Source organism: Mirounga leonina, unplaced genomic scaffold (assembly GCF_011800145.1).
Source record: "Mirounga leonina isolate KUSES-001 unplaced genomic scaffold, KU_Mleo_1.0 Mir_153, whole genome shotgun sequence".
Taxonomy (NCBI): domain Eukaryota; kingdom Metazoa; phylum Chordata; class Mammalia; order Carnivora; family Phocidae; genus Mirounga; species Mirounga leonina.
Window position 1 is genome coordinate 41,302,441 of NW_023270387.1, and position 16,662 is coordinate 41,319,102.

At 36.6% G+C, this 16,662-nt stretch overlaps 1 protein-coding gene across 1 annotated transcript in view; it reads right to left on the reverse strand.

The window, feature by feature from the left end:
- Positions 1-16,662, reverse strand: part of NAALAD2 (N-acetylated alpha-linked acidic dipeptidase 2) — a 74,689-nt gene that overhangs the window by 38,144 nt on the left and 19,883 nt on the right. Inside the window, exons 7-11 of the mRNA XM_035009405.1 lie at positions 14,560-14,653; positions 13,386-13,484; positions 1,289-1,374; positions 896-1,015; positions 708-790 (exon numbers count right to left, since the gene is read on the reverse strand). Of these exons, the coding sequence (XP_034865296.1) occupies positions 708-790; positions 896-1,015; positions 1,289-1,374; positions 13,386-13,484; positions 14,560-14,653 (482 nt within the window). The remainder of the gene's footprint in view (positions 1-707; positions 791-895; positions 1,016-1,288; positions 1,375-13,385; positions 13,485-14,559; positions 14,654-16,662) is intronic.

The following is a 16,662-nucleotide window of genomic DNA, read 5'->3' on the forward strand; positions in this document are numbered from 1 at the left end:
TTAGTTACTTGATAGGGAGGCTAAAGGAAGAAGATGAAACAAGGGGGCCTAGGAGAGATACTTAAAGCATTAGGAGCCAGTGTAACATGAAAATCAATCGTATCTGAAGAAAAAGTAAATATCTGAAATTATACATGCAATTTACTAAAGTAATTCCATTTACAAAATTATCTTCTACTCATCAATCAAGCACTTATCTTTTGTAGAATGGTAAAATATACCTATGGCTGTAATTGATATGGAATCTACAAATGTAAAGTTATAATCAAAGTACAGTTACCTTAGGTTTTCTTAGGTAAGAACATCATAGGTTTTCTTAAATAGAACTCCAAGGAAACTTCAAAAACTTGAAAATTAATGCCAAGGATCTGCATCCATTTTTACATAGGCCAACCCTCTTGTCAGAAAAGCTTGCTAGTTTTGATTATTCTCTGCGCTTACAAATTTTACTTATTCACAAAACAAATCAAATGGAAACCAAAATGTTTTAACAAGAATAAACCTGGTTTTGGTCCAGTAATTAAGAAGTTATTCTGCTTTGCCAAACTAATGTGAAAGTAAAAACAAACTTTATTTCTTAAATTCTTGAGTCTTTCTCCAAATTAAAACCATTTTAGCTAATGGAATGTATATGTGCTCATCCTGAGATACATGTATTTGTTTCCCTGTTGACCAAGAAAATAACAAGAACCTCTGGTCATATTTACCTCAGCCCATTCTGTGGACCCCAGCAGACCAAACTCTTCTGCGTCCCAGCTGGCAAAAATGATAGTTCTTCTAGGTCTCCAGCCTGCAATCATTGTTAACATACATTAATTAGGTACGCCTGCCTAAAAATAGATGACAATTAAGTGAGTCACTTTTTGTCATCACCTACTAAGAAAACATTATTTACCTCCGCTCATCAGTTTTCCAAAACTCTGGACAATTTCTTGCAAAACAGCAGCCCCACTGGTTGGGTCAATAGCTCCAAACACCCAGGAGTCCCGATGACCTCCTAGAACAACATACCTGTCTGGAAAATAAGGTGTTCAAAAGAACTACAACTTTCAATACATTACAAGTAGTTGTGATTTAGGTTTTTAAATTAAGCTTCCTTTTTGGTTGAGTTTCCTCCATAGGGGGAAAAAAAAATCAACACTGTAAGGTAGAGGTTTCTCTTAGGGTTGTACAATTAGTTGTTTCACATCAGTCAGAGAAAAAAAGAATCAGTTATCGACTGAAGTTTATTTTCTCTTACTCTTCTAATCTTTGTAAAAATGAAGTGTTTAAAAACACTCAGACTCACCAGGTTCCACAGATCCTCTGATCGTTCCAATTACATTGTAAATCCTTGTAATTTTGTTGGTGTTATGAACGTGCATTCTTACCTTCCTAGGATTTCAAAGGGAATAAATTATTTCATATAGATTATTACATCTAACAGTTTTGTTCCACCATTTTATTATGAAAAATCTCAAAATTACAGAAAACTGTATAATAGGACAATGAATTCCCATATATCCACAAACTAATTCAATGATCATTAACACTGTTGATGTGTGCAATGTGTAAATGGTTAATGCATTTTACTCCTAAGTACTTCAGCATGCTTAAAGTCAGATTTTAAAACTGAATGTCAATATTTTTATTCCTCCCTCACAGCTATATTATTGATATTTATTTAAAGTCCAAAATACTCTTATTCAAAATGTCTTGGGTATTCATTCTAAAAATTTTAAATACACTGTATAAATTACAAAAATAAGGAAGGCAGCCAATTATGTTTTAAAGGACCAGTAAGCATTTTTAAAATGTCTTTGTATTTACATTAATTCCTGCTGGTGCGAGGTTGTTGAAGCAGAATGTCAGTACATTGTTAAATAGCTGGCTGAGTGCTGCCAAAAAGAAACATGGGAAACGTGGGAAGGAAATGGGAATTTGGGAAGCACCTGCTAAAATGTACCAGACAACTATATAAAGAAACTTTCCTAGCCCATCACTGTTGATTCTGATTTAGGCCAGCCTTTTAAATATCCATTCATGAAATATAATTAACCAAATTATAATTCAAGGGAAAATACAGTCAGGCTCAAATAGTCAGGAAAAAAAAAAGCCATTCACATTCTGTGAATTCAAATGACATGGGAAAATGCTTAGTCTCTTTTTCACAAGGAAACAAAATGAATCTTTATCTATGGGAGGGGGAGGGGTGGATAGAGAGGACTCCCAGCAGGGGGGGAGGGGTGGATAGAGAGGACTCCCAGCAGTTTCTAATTTGTGGTTATTTATCTAAGAGGTTGTCAAAACCTGTACATTGCTAAGTGCAGATTCTGATTTTTCCCTCTATATGTATATTGTGCTTCTGAATGCATATTTAAATCATGTGCAATATTCAACTAAAGTGCCTTTGGGGAAAAAAACCAATGGGTATTTTTTACATTTTAAGACATTAAGGATTTATTTTGCTACTGAGAGATAAAAATTAAAAGAAGCAGAAACATTTTTAGCATGTGTTTCTAAAAATATAAGCCTACGATCTATTAGTAAGAAACCCTGAACCATTGATATTATGTCATTAAATGAAAAAACTAAGAATGTTACAAATAAGGAATGAGGGAAAAAATCTATTTTAATCAAAACCTGAAAATAAACATAGAATTATCTGTTCAGATCCTCAGTGGAGCTCATCCACGTATTTAAAACTTATGTCTTTCTTAGTTTTTAGAATCATTGACTCCAGAAGTTTGGTTTTGGGTTTTTTTTTAAGATTTTATTTATTTGACAGAGACACAGTGAGAGAGGAAACACAAGCAGGTGGAGTGGGAGAGGGAGAAGCAGGCTTCCCGCCGAGCAGGGAGCCCAATGCGGGGCTTGATCCCAGGACCCTGGGACCATGACTTGAACCAAAGGCAGACACTTAACGACTGAGCCACCCAGGGGCCCCAACTCCAGAAGTTTTTAAGAGGATCTATTTGTTTGTCCTATTATCACTTCAAACTCATCATGTTCCAAATAACATGAACTCTATAATGTAAGCTCCACAGGGAAAGGAATTTTGTCTGTTTTGTTCACTGCTGAATCCCCAGTACACAGAATAATGCCTGGGTTATAGTAAATGCTCAATAAGTATTTGTGAAATGAATGAATATACAATAAGTATTTGTGAAATGAATGAAAGGAAAATGTGAGAAAGGCCTTAGCTCATCCATCAGTTACCTCTGCCTATCACTGTCTTTGACTAGAATATTTCACAACTCTGTAGAGATCAAAGTTAACTTACAGAAATACCACATCCACTGAAATGTACAATCTGTCTAGTGAATGTTCAACTGATTCCTTCAGGTAGAAAAAACAAGTTTTTTTCTATTAAGTACTTCCATTTCAGCATTTTTGATGCGCTGATTTTTTTGGTATCATCATCGAATTCTCCTTTGAACCAATTTTAATTCCTTTGTGGTTCCCTTATTAATTAATGAATTAAATGAAATATTTGACACATGTTCATTTTATATTTGTAGGAGAAACATGGTTTTACTTAAAAAAAAAATCCTTTATCATTTTTGGAAGTTCCACGGAGATGTATAATGGATTCACCTTGTAGAACCAGGTATGGGTAGCTTAAACCCAGACATGTCTTCTTTTGGCTTTGAGGTAAAACACAAGCAGTGACAGAATTTTCACTCTGCTGACTCTAGATCTCTTTTTAATTAAGTGTTTAATTTTAACACCAGTATAGGTAGAGTGTTGTATTAGTTTTAGGTGTACAATATAGTGATTCAACAGTTCTATACATTACTCAGGGTTCATCATGATAAGTATACTCTTAATCCCCCCTCATCATCTATTTTACCCATCCCCCCCACCCACCTCCCCTCTGGTAGCCATCAGTTTGTTCTCTATAGTTAACAGTCTATTTCTTGGTCTTTCTATGAACTTCTAACTTTATACTATCTTCCCTATGGATTTTGTGTTTTGTATTTCTAGTTTGCTTATGGCAGGTAAATTATTCCCTACTGGTGGCAGCAATGATTAAGAATTTGGTTTTATGTCTTGTCACTTGGTAATCTCTGTAAAAGGATTAATTATCAAGAGTTCTTCTGGGTGAGAAATGACACAATCTGGACAGCTCATATGGGTGAAAAATGACAAAATCTCTGTAAATCAATTAATAAATTATCAAAAGGTCTTTTTGGTGAGAAAGAACAAAGATTTTTATTTGTGTATTTGTCCATTTTGCACTCAAATCAATTAAGAATTCTGTGCCCATGATGAAGGAGAACAACTTTTTGATATCTAGACCAGGGATTTTATGTTTCTGAATTTAATCTTGAACTGAAATTGTAGAACTGAAGCTATAAGTTTTCTCTGTTCTCTGTGTCATTATATTTCTGTTTCTAAATCAGAAAGGCCTTTTCTTTCATTGTATATGTTAGATTTTCCTGCTGCTATAAATAATAAACTCTTATATTAAAGTAACTCTCTGTTCTGAGTTATAGAGATAAATAAGCATTTACATAAAGTATTTCTAAAATTCCTTTAAAATAAAACATTGAACTTCTAATACTTTAAAAGTGCTGAAGAAACATTCTTACACAAACTAAAAAAACCCTAAGAATCCAAGTTTGCCTTGTTAATGTAAAGTGTTAGCAAATAAGACTGATCTACTAATTTCGGTTTAATCAAAAGAGCTATATATTCTGATTTAATTTTGTTAAATTTCCCTTTCTCCCTCAGACAAATCAAACAACTTAAAGTTCTAAATAATGCTATGGCTGTTTCACAACTCTACACAAGTTGATCTCTCCAGCCAGCATTTCCTGCCTGCCTTGATGCAGTGGGAAACTTAATCTTTCTGTAATACTAAGCTCAGTGAACAAATTCTATGATCACTCCTCTACAACAATACTAATGCTAATGCACTGAGCCTTAGTGTAGTTATGTGCTTGCCCATTTTAACTCATTTAACCCACCTGCACAGTAAATGATCAATAAATGTTAGCTACTTTCTCTCTTCTCTTGTACTCCTTCCCTTAAGGTAACTTTGAAAATGCTATGCATTTGAACTACTGGGTTATCTGAAATATTGTTTTAAAATCTTGACCTGTACTTCTGAAACAAATAATACATTATATGTTAAAAAAAAGAAGAAGAAGAAGATAGTAGGAAGGGAAAAATGAAGGAGGGGAATTCTGAGGGGGAGACAAACCATGAGAGACTATGGACTCTGAGAAACAAACTGAGGGTTCTAGAGGGGAGGGGAGTGGGGGCATGGGTTAGCCTGGTGATGGGTATTAAACAGGGCACATACTGAATGGAGCACTGGGTCTTATACGCAAACAATGAATCATGGAACACTACATCAAAACCTAATGATGTAGATGGGGTGCCTGGGTGGCTCAGTCATTAAGCGTCTGCCCTTGGCTCAGGTCATGATCCCAAGGTCTTGGGATCAAGTCCCACATCAGGCTCCTTGCTCAGCGCGGAGTCTGCTTCTCTCTGCTGCTCCCCCTGCTTGTGCTCTCTCTCTCTCTCTCTCTGTCAAATAAATAAATATAATCTTAAAAAACAAAAACAAAAACAAAAAACTAATGATGTAGGGAGGAGCAAGGTGGCAGAGGAGTAGGAGACCTAAATTTCATCTGGTCCCAGGAATTCACCTAGATACGGATCAGACCATCATGAACACCTACGAACTCAACAGGAGATCAAAGAAAAGAATAGCAGCAACTCTCTGAACAGAAAAGCAACCACTTTCTGGAAAGTAGGAGATGCAGAGAAGTGAATCCAAGGTGATATTTGGGAGGATAGACGGCGGGGGAGGGGGCCTCAATCAGCCGCTACTGGCAAGTGATAGAGCAGCAGAGCACAAAATCGGAAATTTTAGAAGCCTGCTCCGCTGAGGGATGTCGCTCCAGTGGCTAAGCAGGGGGTGGAACACTTGCTGGGACAGTGCGGTCTCAGGACCCTTGGGGGTCACAGAAAGACCAGGGTGCTTGAGTGTGGCAGAGCTCCCAGGTATCAGAGCGGGGAAGCCGACTGCAGAGAAGGAGTGGAGGAGTGGGCTCTCGGTTCAGGGTTGCCATATAACCGTGATCCGCTGCACAGTCGGGCCACTGCTGCTCCAGCATGGACTCAACAAGCGGCAGATCCGGGGAGACTCCCCTTCCTCCCCAGAAGGAGCAGCGCAGGAGTGTACCGCAGGAATCTGCTGGGTTTGGAGACTCCACACAGGATTGTGTGCCAGAGATAGAAATGCTGGGGAACAGACCGGGTAAGCACAGAGTGTGGCCAGAGACCAGGGAGACAGGAGTTACTGACTGCTTTTCTCTGGGGGCTCACTGAGGAGCGGGGCCCCGAGTTCTCGGCTCCTATGGGGTGGAGATTGGGAGGTCACCATTTTCACTCTCGTCCTCCAAAGCTGTATGGAGAACTTGCAGGGAATAAAAGGTCCCAGAGCAAACCTGAGCAGATTACTTAGCCAAGCCCCCGCAAGGGCAGGGCAATTCAACCTCCCAGCAAAGACATTTGAGAACCATGGCAACATGCCCCTCCCCCAGAAGATCATCAAGAACAGCCAGCCAAGACCAAGTTTACCCATCAATGAGAACGGCAGAACTCCAGTGCTAGGGCAATACTGCACATAGAATTGATGGCTTTTTTCCCCATGATTCTTTAGTCTTTCGAAGTTAGTTTTTTTAATTTTCTTTTCTTTTTTTTGAATTTTTCTTTTTCCCTTTTCAACCAACATCTTATCAATCCCTTCTTTAAAAAATCTTTTTTATTTTTCATTTTTAGAGTCATATTCTATCCCTTCATAGTAGTTAACCTTACTTTTGGTATATATCTATATATATATATATATATAAGTTGTTCTCTCTTTAAAATTTTGGGATTGAGTTTCTTCTAACAGACAAAATATACCCTAAATCTCTAGTGTGTGGCTTTGTTCTAGTCTCCTGCCTAATCACATTCTCTCCCTTTTTCTTTTTTATCCTCTTCTTTTTTGACCAACTTCTTATCAATTCCTTCTACAAAATCTTTTACAATTTTCATCTTTACATTCATAACCCATCCATTCATTGTATTTACCCTTATTTTTGTACATATATAAGCTTTTCTTTCTTTAAACTTTTGGGAGGCACTTTCTTCTAACAGACCAAAATACACCCAAAATCTAGTGTGTGGCACTGATCTATGCACCAGACTGATCATATTTCATCATATTCTGTTTTTATTTTGTTTTGTTTTTTATCTTTCTCTTTTTCTTTTTTTTTTTTTTTTCTTTCTTTCCCTTTCTTTTCCCCTGGTTTCAGGTCTCTTCTGATTTGTTTAGTGTATATTTTTCTGGGGACGTTGTTACCCTGTTAGCATTTTGTTCTCTCATTCATCTATTCTCTTCTAGACAAAATGAAAAGATGGAAAAAATCGCCTCAAAAAAAAGAACAAGAGGCAGTACCGACTGCTAGGGACCTAATCAATACGGACATTGGTAAGATGTCAGAACTAGAGTTCAGAATGATGATTTTAAAGATACTAGCTGCAGAGGCACCTGGGTGGCTCAGTCGTTAAGTGTCTGCCTTTGGCTCAGGTCGTGATCCCAGAGTCCTGGGATCAAGCCCCACATCAGGCTCCCTGCTCAGCAGGAAGCCTGCTTCTCCCTCTCCCTCTCCCCCTGCTTGTGTTCCTTCTCTCGCTATCTCTCTCTGTCAAATAAATAAAACCTTAAAAAAAAAAACCAATAAAATAAAATTTAAAAAAAATAAAGATACTAGCCAAGCTTCAAAAAAGCATGGAAGATATTAGAGAAACCCTTTCTGGAGAAATAAAAGAATTAAAATCTAACCAAGTCAAAATCAAAAAGGCTGTTAATGAGGTACAATAAAAAATGGAGGCTCTAGAGGTGCCTGGGTGGCTCAGTCATTAAGCGTCTGCCTTCAGCTCAGGTCATGATCCCAGCGTCCTGGGATCAAGCCCCGCATCAGGCTCCCCGCTCGGCGGGGAGTCTGCTTCTCCCTCTCCTACGCCACCTTCTTGTGTTCCCTCTCTAGTTCTCTCTCTCTGTCAAATAAATAAATAAAATCTTTAAAAAAAAATGGAGGCTCTAACTGCTAGGATGAGGCAGAAAAGAGAATTAGTGATAAAGAAGACCAAATGATGGAAAATAAAGAAGCTGAGAAAAAGAGAGATAAACAACTACTGGATCACAAGGGCAGAATTCAAGAGATAAGTGATACCATAAGACAAAACAATATTAGAATAATTGGGATCCGAGAAGAAGAAGACAGAAAGAGAGGGGCAGAAGATATACTGGAGCAAATTATAGCAGAGAACTTCCCTAATTTGGGGAAGGAAATAGGCATCAAAATCCAGGAGGCACAAAGAACCCCACTCAAAATCAGTAAAAATAGGTCAACACCCTGACATCTAATAGTAAAACTTACGAGTCTCAGAGACAAAGAGAAAATCCTGAGGGAGCTCAGGAGAGGAGATATGTAACCTACAATGGTAGAAACATTAGATTGGCAACAGACCTATCCACAGAGACCTGGAGGCCAGAAAGGACTGGCACGATAGATTCAGACCACTAAATGAGAAAAATATGCAGCCAAGAATACTATATCCAGTTGGCTGTCATTGAAAATACAAGGAGAGATAAAAACCTTCCAGGACAAACAAAAACTAAAGGAATTTGCAAACACAAAACCAGGCCCACCGGAAATATTGAAAGGGGTCCTCTAAGCAAAGAGAGAGCCTAAAAGCAACATAGACCAGAAAGGAACACAGACAATATACAGTAACAGTCACTTTACAGGCAATACAATGGCACTAAATTCATATCTTTCAATAGTTACCCTCAATGTAAATGGGCTAAATGCCCCAATCAAAAGACACAGGCTATTAGGTTGGATAAAGAAACAAGATCCATCGATATGCTGTCTGCAAGAGACTCATTTTAGACCCGAAGACACCTCCAGATTGAATGTAAGGGGGTAGAAAACCATTTACCATGCAAATGGACACCAAAATCCTTATATCAAACAAATTAGATTTTAACCCAAAGACTATACTAAGAGGAAGGACACTATATCATATTTAAAGGGTCTATCCAATAAGAACATCTAACAGTTGTAAATATCTATGCCCCTAACATGTGAGCAGCCAATTATATCAGCCAGTTAATAATAAAAGCAAAGGAACACATTGACAACAATACAATAATAGCAGAGGACTTTAACACCCCCCTCATGGAAATGGACAGATCATCTAAGCAAAAGATCAACAAGGAAATAAAGACTTTAAATGACACACTGGACCAAATGGACTTCACAGATATATTCAGAACATTCCATCCCAAAGCAACGGAATACACATTCTCCTCTAGTGCCCATGGAACCTTCTCCAGAATAGATGACATCCTAGGTCACAAATAAGGTCTCAAACAGTACCAAAAGATTGGAATCATTCCCAGCATATTTTCAGACCACAATGCTTTGAAACTAGAACTCAATCACAACAGAAAAGTCAGAAAGAACTCAAATACAAGGAGGCTAAAGAGCATCCTACTAAAGAATGAATGGGTCAACCAGGAAATTAAAGAAAAATTAAAAAAATTCATGAAACAAATGAAAATGAAAACACAACTGTTCAAAATCTTTGGGATGCAGCAAAAGCAGTCCTAAGAGGAAAGTATATAGCAATACAAGCCTTTCTCAAGAAACAAGAAAGGTCTCAAATACACAACCTAACCCTAAACCAAAAGGAGCTGGAGAAAGAACAGCAAATAAAGCCTAAACCCAGCAAGAGAAGAGAAATAATGAAGATCAGAGGAGAAATCAATGAAATAGAAACCAAAAGAACAGTAGAACAGATCAATGAGACTAGAAACTGGTTCTTTGAAAGAATTAATACAATTGATAAACCCCTGGCCAGAATGATCAAAAAGAGAAGAGAAATGACCCAAATCAACAAAATCATGAATGAAAGAGGAGAGATCACAACCAACACCAAAGAAATACAAACAATTATAAGAACATATTATGAGCAACCCTATGCCAGCAAATTAGATAATCTGGAAGAAATGGATGCATACCTAGAGATGTATAAACTACCAAAACTGAACCAGGAAGAAACAGAAAACCTGAACAGACCTCTAACCACTAAGGAAATTGAAGCAGTCATCAAAAATCTCCCAACAAACAAGAGCGCAGGGCCAGATGGCTTCCCAGGGGAATTCTACCAAACATTTCAAGAAGAATTAATACCTATTCTTCTGAAAATGTTCCAAAAAATAGAAACGGAAGGAAAACTTCCAAACTCATTTTATGAGGCCACCATTACCTTGATCCCCAAACCAGACAAAGACCCCATCAAAAAGGAGAATTACAGACCAATATCCCTGATGAACATGGATGCAAAAATTCTCACCAAAATACTAGCCAGTAGGATCCAACAGTACATTAAAAGGATTATTCACCTCGACCAAGTGGGATTTGTCCCTGGGCTGCAAGTTTGGTTCAACATCCGCAAATTAATCAATGTGATACAATACATTAATAAAAGAAAGAACAAGAACCATATGATTCTCTCACTAGATGCAGAAAAAGCGTTTGACAAAGTACAGCAACTTTCTTGATCAAAACTCTTCAGAGTATAGGGATAGAGGGTACATACCTCAATATCATAAAAGCCATCGATGAAAAACCCACAGCAAATATCATTCTCAATGGGGAAAAACTGAGAGCTTTCCCCCTAAGGTCAGGAACACGGCAGGGATGTCCACTGTCACCACTGCTATTCAACATAGTATTGGAAGTCCTAGCCATAGCAATCAGACAACAAAAAGAAATCAAAGGCATCCAAATTGGCAAAGAAGAAGTCAAACTCTCACTCTTTGCAGATGATATGATACTTTATGTGGAAAACCCAAAAGACTCCACCCCAAAACTGTTAGAACTCATACAGGAATTCAGTAAAGTGGCAGGATATAAAATCAATGCACAGAAATCAGTGGCATTCCTATACACCAACAACAAGACAGAAGAAAGAGAAATTAAGGAATCGATCCCATTTACAGTTGCACCCAAAACCATAAGATACCTAGGAATAAATCTAACCAAAGAGGCAAAGAATCTGTACTCAGAAAATTATAAAATAGTCATGAAAGAAACTGAGGAAGACACAAAGAAATGGAGAAACGTTTCATGCTCATAGATTGGAAGAACAAAAATTCTGAAAATGTCAAAGCTACCTAGAGCAATCTACACATTTAATGCAATCCCTATCAAAATACCATCCACTTTTTTCAAAGAAATGGAACATATAATCCTAAAACTTGTATGGAACCAGAAAAGACCCCAAATAGCCAGAGGAATGTTGAAAAAGCAAAGCAAAGCTGGCGGCATCTCAATTCCGGACTTCAAGCTCTATTACAAAGCTGTCATCATCAAGACAGTATGGTGCTGTTCCTAAAACAGACACATAGATCAATGGAACAGAATAGAGAGCCCAGAAATGGACCCTCAACTCTATGGTCAACTCACCTTCGACAAAGCAGGAAAGAATGTCCAGTGGAAAAAAGACAGTCTCTTCAACAAATGGGGTTGGAAAAATTGGACAGCCACATGCAGAAGAATGAAACTGGACATTTCCTTGCACCACACACAAAAATAGACTCCAAATGGTTGAAAGACCTCAATGTGAGATAGGAGTCCATCAAAATCCTAAAAGAGAACACACTCTGCAACCTCTTCAACCTCAGCCACAGCAACTTCCTCCTAGAAACATCACCAAAAGCAAGGGAAGCAAGGGCAAAAATGAACTATTGGGACTTCAGCAAGATAAAAAGCTTTTGCACAGCACAAGAAACAGTCAACAAAACCAAAAGACAAGCGACAGAATGGGAGAAGATATTTGCAAATGACATATCAGATAAAGGGCTAGTATCCAAAATCTATAAAGAACTTATCAAACTCAACACCCAAAGAACAAATGATCCATCAAGAAATAGGCAGAAGACATGAACAGACATTTTTCCAAAGAAGACATCCAAATGGCCAATAGACACATGAGAAAGTGTTCAACATTGCTCCGCAAAAGGGAAATCCAAATGAAAACCTCAATGCAATACCACCTCACATGAGTCAGAATGGTTAAAATTAACAAGTTAGGAAATGACAGATATTGGCAGGGATGCAGAGAAAGGGGAACCCTCCTACACTGTTGGTGGGAATGCAACCTGGTGCAGCCACTCTGGAAAACAGTATGGAGGTTCCTCAAAAAGTTGAAAATAGAGCTACCATATGACCCAGCAATTGCACTACTGGGTATTTACCCCAAAGATACAAATGTAGTGATCCGAAGGGGTATGTGCACCCCAATGTTTATAGCAGCAATGTCCACAATAGCCAAACTGTGGAAAGAGCCAAGATGTCCATCGACAGATGAATGGCTAAAGAAGATGTGGTATATATATACAATGGAATATTATGCAGCCATCAAAAGGAATGAGATCTTGCTATTTGCAATGACGTGGATGGAACTGGAGGGTATTATGCTGAGTGAAATAAGTCAATCAGAGAAAGACATGTATCATATGATCTCACTGATATGAGTATTCTTAATCTCAGGAAACAAACTGAGGGTTGCTGGAGTGGTGGGCGGTTGGAGGGATGGGGTGGCTGGGTGATAGGCACTGGGGAGTGTATGTGCTATGGTGAGCACTGTGAATTGTACAAGACTGTTGAATCACAGACCTCTACCTGTGAAACAAATAATATATGTTAAAAAAAAAAAAAGAAGAAGAAGATAGCAGGAAGAGGAAAATGAAGGGGGGGAAATTGGATGGGGAGATGAACCATGAGAGACTATGGACTCTGAGAAACAAACTGAGGGTTCTGGAGGGGTGGGGGGTGGGGGGGATGGGTTAGCCTGGTGAGGGTATTAAAGAGGTCACGTACTGAAATGAGCACTGTGTGTTACACGCAAACAATGAATCATGGATCACTACATCAAAAACTAATGATGTAATGTATGATGATTAATATAAAAAATCTAATGATGAATATGGTGATTAACATAACAATAAAATTTAAAAAAAATTAAAAAGGGGGAAAAACACAAAAAAATAAAATAAAACTTTAGGTGAAATAGGAAGTTAAAATGTTAAATTTAAACGCAAATGTAGTCATGTTTAAGACTTTATAAAACAAATGTGATATCTCTACCAGAAGAAGAATTCAGTACATCATTGTATAAGTACATCCTAAGTGATATAAAATGATCAATTGTTCACCATGAAAAATGAGAAAAAGACAAGCAAAATATACCTGGCAGAACAGTTATCTTGACATTTTTCCATTAAACATATAAAACTTTTCCAGTCTATTAAAGTAATATTAAATTACCTGAAGGAATCATGCCCTGCGAAGCCAGGCCCAATGTTATAATGCACATTAAGACTTCCCTTCCAGCTGTCATCTGGTGGAGCAGTTCCTCCCATGTGACTGTTGAGAGAAAATGAAAATGACAGAAAAAGGCTGAGAATCACAATTTCTTAGAAGAAATCATGAAGTCTGATAATGAGATATTTCATTCATACATTTAACAAATATTTATTGAGCCCAGTACTGTCAATATGCCCTTTCTTTGTGCAACTTACATTTTAGCAAGAGAGCCAAACTTGAAATATATGAAGTACTTACTATGTTTGTGGAAAGAGGGCTTAGGAAAAAAAAAAAAAAATAGGGAGAGGAAATGAGAAGCATCAGCCTCCTTACTTTTGACTTTATGTAGGGAAGCATTAGATCTAAGAAATAGTGAAAATAGCAAACTCATGACTGTGTTAAGGAGAAGAAACTAATTTCTAGAGAAGCTGCTGGTTACCTAGTGGGCACTCATAAAACAATTATTAAATTGTATTGGTACAGACATCTAAAAAAAATAAAAGTGGGAGATTTATGAAAGAACATCAATAATAGAATGCAAGAATAGCAAACATTAATTAAATGTTTACTATATTCTAGATACTTTACACACTTGCATTGATCTCATCTCCTCCTCATAATAACCTTACTAGGGAGAAAAAATTACTATCCTCATTTCACAGATAAGGAAACTGAATCAGAGAAAGATTAAGTAATTGGTCCAAGTTCACACATCTAATAAGTGGTGGGCACTGTAATATTTTTAAAATACAGGTCAAGTACAAACATCAAATGAATATCAAAGAAAATCCAACTATTTGAAAAATCTCCAATCAGCATTTTTATCCTGGACACAGTTTTGCACTTGAGACTTTCATTTGTAGCAGACTAAAGGTTTCTTGCCATTTCTTGGTGTACTCTGTTATTCCTACTTCAGGAACTATTTTGAAATAAGACTTTTTTAAAAACTCATTTTCCTACTTTGTTTCCTTATTTTTTTTTTTAATTTTTTGAGGTGTAAGTGACCTATAACACTGGTTTCAGGTATACAACCAGACTTTATCCTAACGTAATTAGATTACAATGGTTTTAGACAAGAAAATGGACACATTAGTGTAAAATATCTTAAATCTCATATCCAATTAGAAAATCATACCGTAGTAATATTTCTGCATCATTATACCCAATAGGATGTACAGGGATCTTGGGGATTCCCACTCCTTCTTTGACATCAAGTCTAAAGGTGTACTCTGCAGAAATTAATTGCATAAAATGAAAACAGCTGAAAAATCTGAGCAAGGGGCATAAAGAAATTTCTTTTATTACTATCTCAGATCTATTACACGTTTGAAATTATATCAAAATTCAAAGTTCCCCCAAAACCAATGATTGTTTTACCTAATATAGCCTATTTAATTCAACAGTAAGAAATTAAATCATTCAAATTTTAATAAAATCTATGGGGATTATAAATTTCCAAATTTGTTTTGACATTTCATGTAATTCTCCTAAATTTTACAAGAATATTTTATTTCCTCAAGGAGATCTTGAATCCTTCTTAGGGAAGCTTCAGTTAACTAGTTGCCTGGAAAATGTGTCCCAAATTCTGAAACTAGATATATAACTGAAAAAAAATTAAAGGGAATTTATGAGACCTTGGGAATAATAAAGATCTTATTCAAATAGTAATACAATATTCTCTTTAAAGGAAGACTAAAAGTACTGTCAGAATTAAAACCTCATTGGGACTTTGGCTTTCAGCCAAAATAGTTGTATAAGCACTAAAACACCTATCTTAGAAACAAAGGAAGATTTCGATCAAATGACATCAGATTCCACCTCAAGAAAATAGGAAAGTATAAATAAGGCAAAAATAAACAGGGAAAGAACATTATAAAGGTCAGAGCAGAAATGCAAGAAATAGGAGACAGAAAAATGGTAGCAATTATGAATAAAATCCAAAGCTGGTTTTTTGAGATCAATAAAACTGATAAATCTCTAGCAAGACAATTCAGGAAAAAAAGAAAAAAAGAAAAAGAAAAAAAGAGAGAGAGAGAGAAACTGCCATGATCAGGAATAAAGAACAGAGTATCACTCTAGTACCCTGCACATGCACACACGGACACACACACGCATACAGAATGAGAATATTATGAACAACTCTATTAAATCTAACTTAGAGAAAATGGACAAAATCTGTGGAAGACATAAACTACCAAAGCTCAATCAACAGTAAATGGACAACCTAAATAGCCACATACCTATTTTAAAAATTGAATTTGTAGTTAAAAACATGCCTACAAACAAAACTTCAGGCCCAGATTTGCTAGGGAATTCTACCAAATGTTTATAGGCAAAAATGACTCATTCTATGTAAACTCTTACAAAACAACAAAGATAAAATAGTTCCCAACTTACCCCATAAGGCCAACATTACTCTGATACCAAAATGAGAACAAAATACTACAAGAAAATAAATCTGTAGGCCAATATCCCTCATGACTAAAAAGAGATATGCTTAACAAAATTTTAAATTCAGTGATATACCAACAACATATAAAAGGATAACGTATTGTGACTAAGAGTTTATCCTAGGATGGGAGGGTTGGTTTAACATTCAAAATTCTATTAGTATAATTTAACGAAAGTAATATAACAACTTATCATCTCAAGACTCAGTAAAAGCATTTGACAAAATTCATTATACATTCCTAGATAAATGTGCTAAGATAAAATCTCTTAGCCTATTAGAAGTAAACTCCCCCAGCTTGACAAAAAGAATCTAAAATAAAACCTACAGATGTATCATACTTAACAGAGAAAGACTGGATTTTTTCTTCTTGAGGCAGGAACAAGGTAAGGACATCTCCTCTAACACCTTTCTCCAGAAATGTATGAGAGGTACTAGCCAGTATACTAAGGCAAACACATTTTAAAAAGTAAAGGGCATCCAGATTGGAAAAAAAGAAAACCGTATTTACAGAAAACATGATCGTCTATGTAAAAACTGACGGTATCTATAGAAACCTACTAGAACTATTTAGTAAGTTTAACAAGCTTGCAGGATACAAGACTGACGTATTTCTTCTACAAAGTATTTCTACTTACTAGCATTGGACATATGGAAATTGAAATTTAAAATGTATTATTAAAAAGCATACAACTAGGAAATGCATATGGGTAAATGAGAAAGATGTGCACAAGCCATACAGTAAAACTGCAAACATGTGGAGTTAATTAAAGAATACCTAAGTAAATG